This window comes from Micromys minutus (genome assembly GCF_963924665.1).
Source record: "Micromys minutus genome assembly, chromosome: 22".
Lineage (NCBI taxonomy): Eukaryota > Metazoa > Chordata > Mammalia > Rodentia > Muridae > Micromys > Micromys minutus.
In genome coordinates, this window is record NC_137957.1 from 871,084 (window position 1) to 883,518 (window position 12,435).

A 12,435-nucleotide genomic window follows, 5' to 3' on the forward strand; every position below is an offset into this window, starting at 1 on the left:
TAAACATGAATTTATTGTGACATTTAATGTAAATATCTAAATCACTGTTATTTAACAAAGGGTTTCTTTGTGTAGCCCAGGCTGTTCTGAAACTCATGTAGTAGACAAGGTTGGCCTTGAACTCAGAGATCCTCCTACCTCTATCTCCCGAGTACTGGAATTAAAGGTGTGTCATCACCGCTTTGACTACGGGCAACAATTTTATTAATTATTCTTTGAACGGGCGATAGCTCCATAAATTCAAATTAGTTATTGGACGGCCAAAGATTTTTGAAGACTACATTTCCCAAAAGGCCGCGGGCGCCTCCAACGCCCTAAAGCATCTCAGGAGCACTTACGTAACACGGAAGAATCACGTGTGAGCGGCCGGCGAGCGTCATGGCGGCCGCCTGTCTCCTCGGGGTTTGCCGGGTGTGGGCCCGCTGGCATCCCCCGATACTCTCGGCCTCCAGAGGACCTGGAGAAATCTTCATCCGGGAATATGCCAAGAAGCCAGGTGAGCCGGCTCCGAAGGAAGCAATGTGGGCACGCTGCTGGGGAGGTGGGGCTCTGAGGATTAACTGCGCAGGCGCAGCGGTGCGTGCGAGCGCTGTGAGGCCTCTGGCGTTTGCCTCTTGCCTCGGCGCTCAGTGCGCAGGCGCGGACCTTGCGCGCCAGGGCGGGGCGGGTCCAGGGCAGGTGCCGCGCTCGAATTTTGAGTAAATCACCAAACATAATCCACTAACTAAGTTATTGTCATTATTTTAACTTAAAAAGTAATGTGGGTGAGCAAGATGATTCAGTGTGCAAAGTGCTTGCCTCGAAAGCCTGAGTTTGATCCCCAGGACCCACGCAAACCGACCCCTCACGCTCAGTGACAGTGCACAGCTCCCATGATAATAATTATTTAAAAATCACGCTTTGAGGCTGAACGTGATGGCGTATACGTTTAATCCCAGTACTCGGTGTGGAAAGGCAGGGTGATGTCTGAGTTCCAGGCCTGCCAGGAAGACCTCATCTCAAAAAACAATTTAAAAAAATTTTTTTTTTAGTGTTGTTCCAGGAGAGCTACACAGTGACACCTTCTCTCCAAAAGTAAATAAGTAAAAATTATTTTTTTGTAATTATTTTTTGTAATTTTTTTGCTTACTATTTTTTAGACACAGTTTCATGGCAAGTTGACCTAGAGTCACTGAAACATCTCTCTACCCTGAGGGTGATTTTGTTTTTGTTTTGAGACAGGGTCTTATGATTCCCCAACCTCAGCTCCAGAATGCTGGGATGACAGGCATGTGCCACCATGTCATTGCCAGTGAATGGAGGAGGGGTTGTGTGGTAGGGACGGGGGCCTCCAGAGCACAGAGGTGGGACCCTGTTATGCATGGAGATGCTGGGGTTGTTGGTTGGAGGAGGGCAGTGCTGGGCAGGCTGAAGTGACCCGAGCTCTTTGTGCAGTCAAGGGCGGCAAGGGCGGTGTGGCCGCTGAGGCCCTGAAGGACCCTGAGGTGTGCACAGACCCCACTCGCCTCACTACACACGCCATGGGGGTCAACATCTACAAGGAAGGCCAGGACGTGGCCCTGAAGCCAGACTCCGAGTACCCCACATGGTGAGTGTACCACACTGCATCGGAGCCCTGCTGACACCCAGCCTGCAGGAACATTCTCCAGGACAGCACCTTGCTGGTGCTGGCCCACCCTTGTCACACGCAGTTCTGGACAACAGAGTGCACCAGGACCGTATGTCCTCCGAGGCTGTAGGGGGCGGTGGGGCTCTGTTTCTTGACATTTATGACTGATCCTCAGTTAACCTTGTTCCAGGGACCCAGGGGTTGCTCAATAGCAGAAGTATCCCCTTCCCAGGGCAAGTTGGGAACCAGACAGTTATCTGAGCAGGCAGTTACCGTGGGGCAACATTCTCAGGAGATTAGGAGAGGCGGGGCCATGGGTGCAGGCTGGACAATAGCTGTTTCCCGGGGAGGCCACATGGAGCCAGGACCAAGTGAATAGAAGGTGTGGCCTGTGCAAAGGTCCTGGGGCAGGACGGAGCTGATTCTCTGGGAGCAGAGAAGAGGCCTTTGCAGTTGGAACAGATACCAAGGGGCAGAGAGGCAGACTGGAGTCAGGGCGGGGATGGCCAGGCCCTTAAGTTCACTCTCGCCGTCACTGAGAACCAGGGCGGGGTTCAAAGCCCCAGCCAGCCAGCTGGGCACCGCCCACATGCAGCTCTCACCCCCAGGCTGTTCCAGGTGAACTTGGGTCCCCCCAAAAAGCTGGAGGAACTAGAGCCGGAGTCCCGGGAGTACTGGCGACTGCTTCGCAAACAGAATATCTGGCGTCACAACCGGCTGAGCAAGCACAGGAAGCTGTAGTGTGAGGACGGGCACCTCACAGGCCAGCCTGGCTGTCCAGCCGCAGAGGGAGAGAACTGCTCCTGTCACTTGCTCACAGTGAATAAGTGAGAATAAAGGTCCGCACGTGTGATGTCCGACCTGGGAGGGCCAGCCTCTGCTCCCCGCTGTTCTGTCTAGGGCCTCATTTCCAGATCCTGAGGGGTCTGCTGGGCCAGGCCTGGTCCTCCGGGTATCAACAGTGAGGCCTGTGGCTGCTAGCAAGAATGCCACTCCCCTCTGCCTGGGATGTGGCTGTGCTCACTTGTCATTCACTAGACCCTGTCTTTGCCATCTGGTTAAGAGCCTGACTGGGCGAGTGGCCTAAGCCCTTCCCACCTCCCCAGGTCCGGTTGGACCAAGAGCTCATGCTGCTGAGGTCCTACACAGGACAGTGCCATAGACGGGAAGCAATCGGCTCCCTTCCCAGGGCTTTGGGTGGTCCTGGCAACACCCTGTGCCTCACGGATGGGATCTGAGGCTCCATCCATACAGCACCAGCCTTCATGGTGCTGCCCAGAAGGCAGGGAGTAAGGATGCAGCTCCCCAGGATGTGTCAGAGTTGGAGCAGAGCCTGTCACCTGACTTCCCCACCTGCCTCCCAGCTCCAGCCTGGGCCTTAGCACAAGCTGTGCGTCTGACTGGACCACTCACAGCCTCCTCCTGCTTTGGGTCGGTCTGCCATGCTATTGACATGGCAGCCTCAGCCCGTGCCACGGACACTCCAAGGCTCTCCAGTGGTCATTGCTTCTCCATGAGGATTAGCACTGAGTGTGTTTCCTTCATTGCTTGGTCCCAGCACCAGTTGTGAGCCACACCTACAGATGGGCCGAGGGGCGGGTGGCTGGGTGTGTCAGGGTGAGTCTGTGTGGTGGGTAGGCTGGGAAAGCAGACAACATCCAGACTGCTGTGCTCAAAGTGGTCCATGTCAGTTTTGACTCCCAGCTGGGCTCTATGCTGGTGTCTTGGCTTCCATGGAAGAAACATCTTGACCTTGGAGTCAGGAAGTGTGGGTCCCCTCTGCAACATGGGCATCCCATACATTCACTGGGCTCTAAGATGGGATGTAACAAATGCCCCACCTTGGTACTCCTCATATTTGGGAGTGACCCTTAGGCAAGCTTTTGTAGCAATTCCATACATAGGCAGTGGCTTAGGACCCCCCCCCAGCAGGTGGCACAGCTGTGTGGCTGTGGGGACTGATGGCAAATGGGTTTCTAGCCTGGCTGTTCCCCAGGTGCCCTGCCTCACAGACAGATGAGGTGGGTGCTGGGGAATGACAGACCTGTGGTCTGCCCGTGCAGGCAGAATGGGTAGGAACTTCAGGTGGCATCACAGGCATCAACAATCAGGCTGTCTCAGGTTCATGTGGACAGAATATGGTAACCACAGTAGAATTTGGGGAGCCGGCTGTGCAGGTCTCTGATGGCTCAGAGTAGCAGGTGGAGGACACAGGCACCAGACACAGTTGTAGAAAATCCTTCCAATTGCTCTTTATGGGGTGTCCCAGGCATGGGGGTCCCAGGGGCTGCAGACCCTGTACACTGGCTCGTCCTGGCCCTCCCCACATCTGTGTCCTCTTACTTTCTGCTCAGGGGTCCTGGCTCCGTGTGGGAGCTGAGCCCTCAGCCTCCTGTCCCCCAGCAGGTGCCGTGACACCCACACTGCGGAGCTCACGGCCCAGCTTCTCCACTATTTTTCGGAATGGTGGTCGGCGTGCAGGCTCCGCCTCCCAGCAGCTGCCCATGAGGGTGTGCACAGGGCCGGGGCACCCGTCAGGGGGCTCCATGCGGTAACCCTTCTCCACGGCCTCTGAAACCTCCTTGAGCGACTGTAGACACGGGGTGTAGCATGGGGGGGGGCAGTCAGTGATATGGGATGCACAGGCTGCCCCTCCCCAGGGCACTGCTCACCATCTTGGGGTATGGGGCTCTTCCATATGAGAAGACTTCCCACAGCAGCACCCCAAAACTCCAGACATCCGACTTGCTGGAGAACCTCTGTTGGGGCAGAGGTCAGGGTGAGGAGAGTCCATGGCCTCCCTGGACACAGTACCAGGCTGCTTTCCCTCCATGTGAAACCCATGCCTACTTCAGAAGTGGGGACTCGGGCTGAGGGAAGCTCTAGGAGGAATGTTGTAGGCCCCGGGCTCACTGGAGAGGCAACCATTCCCCTTGAAGCTCAGAGAGGTCAAGGGATGCGCATAGGGTCACACAGCACAATCAGAACATCAAGCGCCCTCTGAGGAACCCCAGAGAGGAGCGGAAGGCTGCTCACCCCATTTTTGAGAGCCTCAGGTGCTGTCCACTTGACTGGCAGCCGGGTTGAGTCCAGCCCTTTCCGCTCTGCCTTTGCTAGGCCAAAGTCACTGACCTTGGCCACTAAGTCCTCAGAGACCAGGATGTTTCGAGCAGCCAGGTCCCGGTGTACCAGTTTCTTGCTCTCCAGGTACTCCATACCTTCGGCAACGTGACTAGGGATAGACAAGGCCCAGCCACCCTGGAGTCAGGCCTCAGTTTCCCCTTCCACTTTTGAGACATACCTTCCTGGAGGGATTGTCACTTACAGAGCAAACTGCAGGAGCTGAGCGGTGCTCACAAGTGCACGGCCCCGTGTGCGCAGGAAGTTCACCAGGTTGCCCTGTTTGGGGGGAGGGACTTGGGGGTCTCCAGGCTGTTGGGCCACCCCTTCCTGTCCACCCATCCGCCACCTTGCACACCTTGCTCACGTGCTCCATGACAATGTACAAACCATGGTGCAGGATCACACCCAGGAGTCGGACTAGGTTCCTGTGCTGCAGCTTTCTGGGGTGCAGGGGTGCAGAGGGGACATGGGATGAGTACACACTGGGACCCCAGCCCTGGTGCCCGGCTCCACCCAACCACTCACGTCATCACAGCCGTCTCGTCCAAGAAGGCCTGGGCTGTCACGTCACACTTGATGTTCTTCACAGCCACCTTCTGACCCAGGTACTCACCCTGCAGGACGGCTGTGGGGACAGAGAGACTGGGGGCGTGGCCTGGGCAGAGGATTGGAAACACATCCAGGAGGACTTGTTCCATCCCCCAGGCCCCAGTTGAGAAAAAAAATTCATGCAAATTTGATGTCTCTCTCATTCAGAATCCAAGTCTGTTCCATGAAAGTGACCACAGGTACTGCCCGTATTTGCATAATTTCCAGCTGCTCAGGACGGACAGGGCTGGCATGACTGAGGTGTGAGTGGTTTACTGTCTTCTGACCCAAGCCCCAGAGTAATGCACACAGGGAAGGTTTTCTGAGTAGAGGACACTGGGAGGTGAGGGCGTGGCTACTTCCCAGATAGCCAACACCTGTTCTGCGCTGTCCAGTTGAGGGGTCAGCTCTGAGCACTGCCTGCTGTGTCCCCTCCTCACCTCCAAACTCCCCCTCTCCGATCTGTGCTCCCAGAGTCAGATGCTGCAGGTCCAGCAGCCAGCCAGCTGCAGGGACAAAGAGAGCCATTGAGAGGGGGACAGAGGTACCGCCCTTTCCACCCGGCTTGCATTCAGAGACTTGGAGAACTGACATCCCCACAGGTGTGCACACCTGAGCGTGTGGCTGCCCCGCTGCTGCCCTAAGGCTGGTACCATTTAAATCCTGCAAGCCCCAGCTGCTCCAGCTTTCATCGGAGCACAGCCCCTAGGTTCCTTCCCTAGATTTGAGCCATGGCTCCAGGACCTTTCTCTAAGGACAAGAAGTGTAGCCCTTGTGGCCCTCCATGCCTCTGGGAGGGTCTTCCCCTTGCTGATCCACACAGAACAAAAGGCACAGAAATAGAGACTCAACACCCTAACATTGTACTCAGAGTCCGGGAGGTGGGGTCCCGGCGGTGGTGGGAGTCTGCCTGTGTGCATGGAGATGCTTCCCTCACGACACGGCGCTCATACCCTTGGCAAGCTCCTCCTCTGCAGACTTTGCACCCTGTTTCCTCTTCGGCTTCACCAGCTTGGTGCAGATGGCCCCCTTGTCCCTGGTGTAGTGCTATGAAGACCGGAGATCGGTGGCCGTGAGCCTCTCTCTGGCTCTTAGGACCCTATTCCCACTACCCCCACTCCAAACTCAGTGAGGTCGCAGTCTCCCCTAAATGCCAGGCTAAGGTAAGCATGTTTCTATGGCAACAGTGGGTATAGAATGGGAGCTGAGGGGTGGTCTCTGTCAACATGGGGCTCCCTGGGGAGGTGACCCCAATTCTAGAGACAGAAGTGACAGCTACTGGGGCTCACCATCCATATTTCCATCCCTGCTACCCCAGCCTTCCCCCAAGTCACCTCCACCATGTCCATCAGGTTACAGAAACACACGGCCTCGTCAATGGTGAGGTGCCCATCGCGATGCAGGACACGGTAGTGGATGACGTCACGGCCGAAACTGACGCACAGGACATAGTCTCCAGGGTGACGAGCTGATTCCCTCACAAGAAACAGCCCGTCCTCAGGTGGCTGCAGCTGCTGGATGGCCTCCTGGCCAGAGATCTTGCCATGAAACCATCTGTGTGGATGTGTGTGCAGAGGGTGTGTGAGGCAAGTGTGGAAGGTGGCTGGGCCCTCACGCCACCCCTGAGGGTGTTACTCACGGCATGAGGCTAAGTTTGGGGTCAGTGGAAAGGGCCTCCCGTTGTCTCAGAGCAGCGGCTGCTAGCAGCCCTTCCTGCCCACTGCTGTGGTGCTTTGCTCGATACCAGCTCTTGTCCTACACAGGAAGGGAGCAGGTGAGGGGAGGAGCTGACAGGTGTCTGCCCTGGCACCCCTAAGGCACACTTACCCTCCAGCTCCCCTCACCTCACAGGCCTCCAAGATGGTCACCATGTCACCCTTTCGAAAGGCTAGCTCACCCGGCTTGGGGCGTGAGTTCTCACACTTGGTCATACATTGAGTCCCAGGGGCCCAGCGCTGCTGGGAAGGAGACAGAGGTGGGGGGGGGGGTGTCAGGACTGACAGTAGGGACAAGTGGGAACTGGAAAAGACAGAGACCTGAGAGAAAGCTGGGGCTGGTGGGGACAGAAGACAGAACAAGGAAATAGTGAAGATACAGGCTTCTTGTATCCTGGCTGAGGCAGGAGGATTCCAGACCAGTCAGAGGCCAGTCTGGGCCATAGTTAGACTGTCTCAAAAACTAAACGATGATCCTGGGTGTGGCCAACACTTGTAATCCCAGAACTCAGGGCTGGTTGTGGGTGGGGCAGAGGCAGGTGGACCTCTGTGAGTTTGAGGCCAGTCTGGGCTACACATCAAGTCTCAAGCCAGGCACCCACTGAGACCCTCAAAAGTCAAATAACACAGAATGGAAGCCTGGGGCTGTCTTCTACAGAGAGAAAGGAAGAGGGGGCAGAAAGGAAAAGAGCCACACAGACGGAATTACAGTCACACAGGGCCAAGTATGGTGGAATCCTTGGGGACTGTCAGGGGTGGATGCTTGCTCAAGTGGGGGGGGGGGGAAGCATGTCCTATCCCAAAGGGGACAGTTGAAAAAGGTCTGGTGACTCAGGGCCCCACACTCACCGTTGGCATCTTAGCTGCAGCAGCCGCGGGGTGCCAAGCGCCAAAGAATCGAGGGCTCACCTGTGAAGGGAGGCAGTGTCATGCTGAGAGTATCCCCAGGTCCAGTTCCTTCCTCAGGGTCTGGCCTGGTGGAGGCGGCAGCCAGGAAGCAGAGAGTCCCTCAGATCATCCCTTGGATGGCTCAGGTGTAAAGCAGCCGGTGGCTATAGGGAAGTGATCTTTACCCGAGGTAGGTAGGTCCTTGGACTCCCAGCCATCGAAGGCCAGCCAGGAGACCCGGGAGCTTCACTCTTCCATTGCTCGGGGAGGGAAACTGAGGCCCAGAGGCAGAAGTGGAGTGACCTGGTGGCCCAAGTAGCAGCCAGGGCTGTGTGTGAGAAAGAGCTGGGTCTGTGGCTTCCTCTTTCCTGGGCTTGTGGGCAGGGGCCATGACTCAAGGTCATTCCTGGGAATCAGACCCTGAGCGGAACCTGGGGAGGCCGGGCTCCTGTGCGGTTCCTGGCTTCTCCGGTCACCATGGATCACCAAAGAAACATCTGAGAGGATCCACCCCATCCCAGAGCGGGCACTGCAAGGCACGCCAGTGGCTGGCAGGGGGCAGGGCGGGAGGTTGGGGTGTCAGGTCTCAGTGGGGTTTGCAGGGCATCCGCGCAGGCGGAGGTACACGTGCATCTTGGGCACAGGTGCCACCAGCCCCCCCTCCCCCGTGTGCAACACGGGCGACAGCGACACGCGTGCACCTGTGAGCGTGCCTGCGGCACATAAAGGCCCAGCAGTGACCACTGGGGCTCTCCACTCAAGAGACGTGCACGCCGCACCCCGGAAAAACAAAATAAAACAAAAAACCAGTCCATTGCACCCTATGCCCCCGGGTCCAGGACCATTTTAAGGGTGGCGTCCCCTCTCCACCCGCACACGCGCGCTCACCTGGTTAGGGCGCGACCCCTGTAGGGTCCCTGCCAGCGGGTCGAGCGCCCAGTGGCTCAACTCGGAGCAACTTGCAAGGCTTCCTCATTTTGGGGCAAGGATGGAGGGGACCCGGTTCGCAGCCCCTGCGGGTCCTAGCGCCGGCCTCACTGCGGCCGCAACGCAACCTCCTCCCGGCTCCGCCTCCCACTCCGTCCGGGCGGGGTGCTGAGTGCCGGGTGCTCTCAGTCCCCGCTGAGTCCTAGCCTTCCATCGCCCACCCGGGGAAAGCTGGAAGCAGGGAATGGCTCGGGCTCCCTGTCTGGGGAGGCGACCAAGGCAAGCTTCAGCCTTGCCTGGCCAGCCTGTTCTTTCAGAGATGCCAGCCAGTCTGATGTGGCGCACTTAATCACTCCCAACACTCAGGAGGCAGAGGCAGGAGGATGTCTGTGAGTTGGAGCCCAGTCTGGGCTACAATAGAGAGCTACATAGTGAGATCTTGCCTCAAAAACAAAGCAAATAAAACCTAATTCATTAATCAAGCAACGTTTGAACAGAGGTGCCTGGCACTGGTGGACATGACACATGACACGCCCGGAAGCCACAGGTCACTAATTACAAGTCCCTAGGCGGGTGCAGGTGTCACTCAAGAGTCCTTGGCCAGGGAGGTCCAGACTTGAAACCAAGGCATCCTAAAGTTCCACTTTTCCCCCACCCTGTTTCAGATGACAGTGTCTGAATCACAGCCTCCTCTGTCACCATCAGCCACTGTAGCACCCACCACACCCACGCGCAGCAGGGGCGGGTGCCCCACGGGTGTAGTAATGCCCCAAGTGTTCTGCCTGGACCTGGCACAGGCTCAGGGAGACTCCTGCAGTTATCTTACCAATGGGCTTCTTACAGATGTTTACTTTGGTACCTGCAATTAGCAAAGATCCAAAAGTAGGGCCTGGGGCTCAGTGGGTGGCACACTGTGGTGTCACAGGCCTGTCATCTCAGCACCGGAGAGATAGAAGCAGAAGGCTCAGAAGCTAACGTCATCCTTGGGGACATAATCAACTTAAGGCCAGCCTAGGCTACCTGCAACCCAGCTGGAAAGAACCCCGAGAGGCGTGTGTTGAGACAGTAATGTCACTAGGGATTGAAGGACACATACCTGCAGTCCAAGCCTTTGGGGAGGCTGAGGCAGGAGCATGGGAAGATCAGGGTTTAGAGGGCATTTCCTAAAACAAACATCATAAACTGTGTCTCTGAGCACTCTGTTCTTCGAGAAGCTGGGCGAGGTGTCTGGGGTGTGGCTCCCCCTTACTGGGACCCATGTGGCTGTCACTCAAGGGTGCTAAGGACCCATCTTTGTTGGTAAAGCCATCACAGCTATCTGAAACAGATGTGCCAAACCACAAAATGAAGAAAGGAAACCCTGGTGCCTAGAAGTTCTTAAGTTTGCCACTGCTGACCACAGCCCTGTCCAGTCTGGTCATTTGATGTGGGAGGAGAAAGTGCTAAGGGGTGTTTATGGTGGTACAAGAGCCTGGGGTGGGGCTCAGCAGACACAACACTCACTTGGTGTGCACAGAGCCCTTCACTCTAAACCCAGAACCGCCCAACAATGGGGAGACTGGGCCAGAGGATCAGGACTTCAAGGTCAGCCTCAGCAACCTGAGATGACCTGGACTATGTGAGTCTGTCTCAAAAGCAGGAATATGAGATGCCCAAACACTGCGCTAAGACAATCTCACTCCTAGCCCATGCTAACCTCAAACCTGTGCTCCTCCCCTAGCATCCCGAGTGCCACCGTGTCCAGTCTTCCTGACAGACGTTTAAAGGCAAGGACTTTTTGCTTCCTTGTACAGGGAGCACTCTTTGTGCCCACTTTGCAGATGGGGAAACTGAGGCTCTGAGACTCACTGCCATCAGTCTAGGTACTGGGGACACCTAAGTGTCTCAGTTTCCATGGAGTTTGTTCCAGCCTGCATCTCGGCCAGATCTGCCTGCCCCAATTAGTACGCCTTTAAATTTAGCTCTGCGTGGTGCTTCTCATGTGGGGGGACTCCAGGATTCAGGGAAAGACAAAGCTTCCTGCTGGGGAAATTCCCCTTAGGCTCTCTGACATTCATTAGCAGTTGCCCTCTACCCTCTTTTTCTATTTGTTTGTTTTGAGATAGGGTCTCACTGTGTAGCCCAGGCTAGACTAAGACTCCTGGTCATAGTTTACAAAGCACCAAGGACAACAAGGGTAACAACCAAGGGTAACAGAAGTCAGCTTTAGGTCACGTTCGCCATACAAAAGCAGAGATTGAAATCAAACTGTACCCACTTACTGATTGTGAAAATCAGGACGCAGGGAAGACCAGAAGGTACGGCTACCCCGCACAGGTGAGGAGAGGACCCATGGTGGACCTCCGCCTCACAGGCTCACGCAGTAAGACATATTTTAAGGGGCCACTGGCAGACTCTAGAAACCCCTCCAAGTTTCTGGACTTTCTTTTTTATAATAATAAAAACTTAGACGTGTATAGTTTTTGGTTGGTTTGTTTTAACACAGGGCTTCTGTCTGTAGACCAGACTCAGGGATCTTCCTGCCTCCAGCTCTGCCATAAAAATTTAACAAAATGCCTCTGACATAAGAGTCACCGTTTTACCTCAGCTCGGCAGCTCAGAGCTCACAGTGCAGTGACACCGGATGTCTGGAGACACCTCCGTCTCTAGAACTGAGGCTCTGTCCCACACCAACGCCATCCCCTCCCCTGCCCCGGGCCCTCACCGTCCCACTTGTGTCTCTGTAGGTCTGACTCAGACCCTGTGGAGTATGGTCCATGTCACTGGGCATCACGTCCTCAAGGGCCATCTGCCTTGGCGTAGCAGTCAGAATGTCCTTTATGGGTATGTATTCTAGCACGTGGCTGGACCACACCATGTATGCACCTTCATTCCTCGGAGAAGTCTTTCCTGTCTCCTTGGCAAGTGACGATCACCCAACATTTTTTTCAAAATGTCAGTGAACATGGGGTGGGGGAGCCTGGAATTGGAGGGGCTGCAGTCCCCTCCTGAGGAACTCTGATTTTCTGATTGGCTTTTACTTTGAGCCACAGTGGTCATTGCCTTTCCTGCGGTCAGCAGTGACCTTGCACAAGTCGCTTCAGTCTTCCGGACCCCTTTTGCCTGGGCTAAGGCCCCGCCCACACCGTGTGTCATCCGCTCCCACTCACCTTGTCTCCTAGCAACGCTCCCCTGCATCCGCAGCCTGGGTCCAGCCGTTAGCACCCTGGCGGCCAGGCTGGTTTCCTGCCTTATCTTGGGTCCAGCCCTGTGCCCTGGCCTCAGTTGATCTGCACGGGGTCCTCTGCCCCGTGAGGACGGGACTGGGGGTGGGGGAGAGTCAGATGCGTAGTGGCTTCAGTGAGCTATGCGGCCCAGACGGGACTCCATCTGGACCCAACTCCGAGCTCACGAAATGATGGATGTGGCTGTCTAGTCGCAGAAGCTTCGTGGTTTGGGTTGCTAGGCGGGTCCGACTTAACTCTTTGTCACCTGGTGTGGACTCATCTGCTTTCCCAAGTAGACTTGGGTGGGCTTGGTGCAAAGGCTCAGCACAGAGTGCAGAGCGGGGTGGGGGTGGCATGGTGCCTTCCCAATGTCACTGAG

The 12,435-nt window shown here is 56.1% G+C and overlaps 2 protein-coding genes across 2 annotated transcripts; one reads left to right on the forward strand and one right to left on the reverse strand.

The window, feature by feature from the left end:
* Positions 1–351: 351 nt before the first annotated feature.
* On the forward strand, positions 352–2,474 carry MRPL54 (mitochondrial ribosomal protein L54). The gene is made up of 3 exons (XM_080934987.1): positions 352–496; positions 1,435–1,588; positions 2,218–2,474. Exons 1-3 carry the CDS (start codon positions 379–381, stop codon positions 2,348–2,350), a joined length of 405 nt encoding a protein of 134 aa, XP_080791113.1. The 5' UTR covers positions 352–378; the 3' UTR covers positions 2,351–2,474.
* Positions 2,475–3,688: 1,214 nt separating this feature from the next.
* On the reverse strand, positions 3,689–9,078 carry MATK (megakaryocyte-associated tyrosine kinase). The gene is made up of 13 exons (XM_080935998.1): positions 8,812–9,078; positions 7,885–7,944; positions 7,165–7,275; positions 6,960–7,075; positions 6,655–6,874; positions 6,274–6,367; positions 5,761–5,826; positions 5,258–5,357; positions 5,088–5,172; positions 4,935–5,008; positions 4,646–4,841; positions 4,282–4,368; positions 3,689–4,199 (listed from the first exon to the last, which is right to left on the reverse strand). Exons 2-13 carry the CDS (start codon positions 7,891–7,893, stop codon positions 3,960–3,962), a joined length of 1,398 nt encoding a protein of 465 aa, XP_080792124.1. The 5' UTR covers positions 7,894–7,944; positions 8,812–9,078; the 3' UTR covers positions 3,689–3,959.
* Between the last annotated feature and the right edge of the window lie 3,357 nt (positions 9,079–12,435).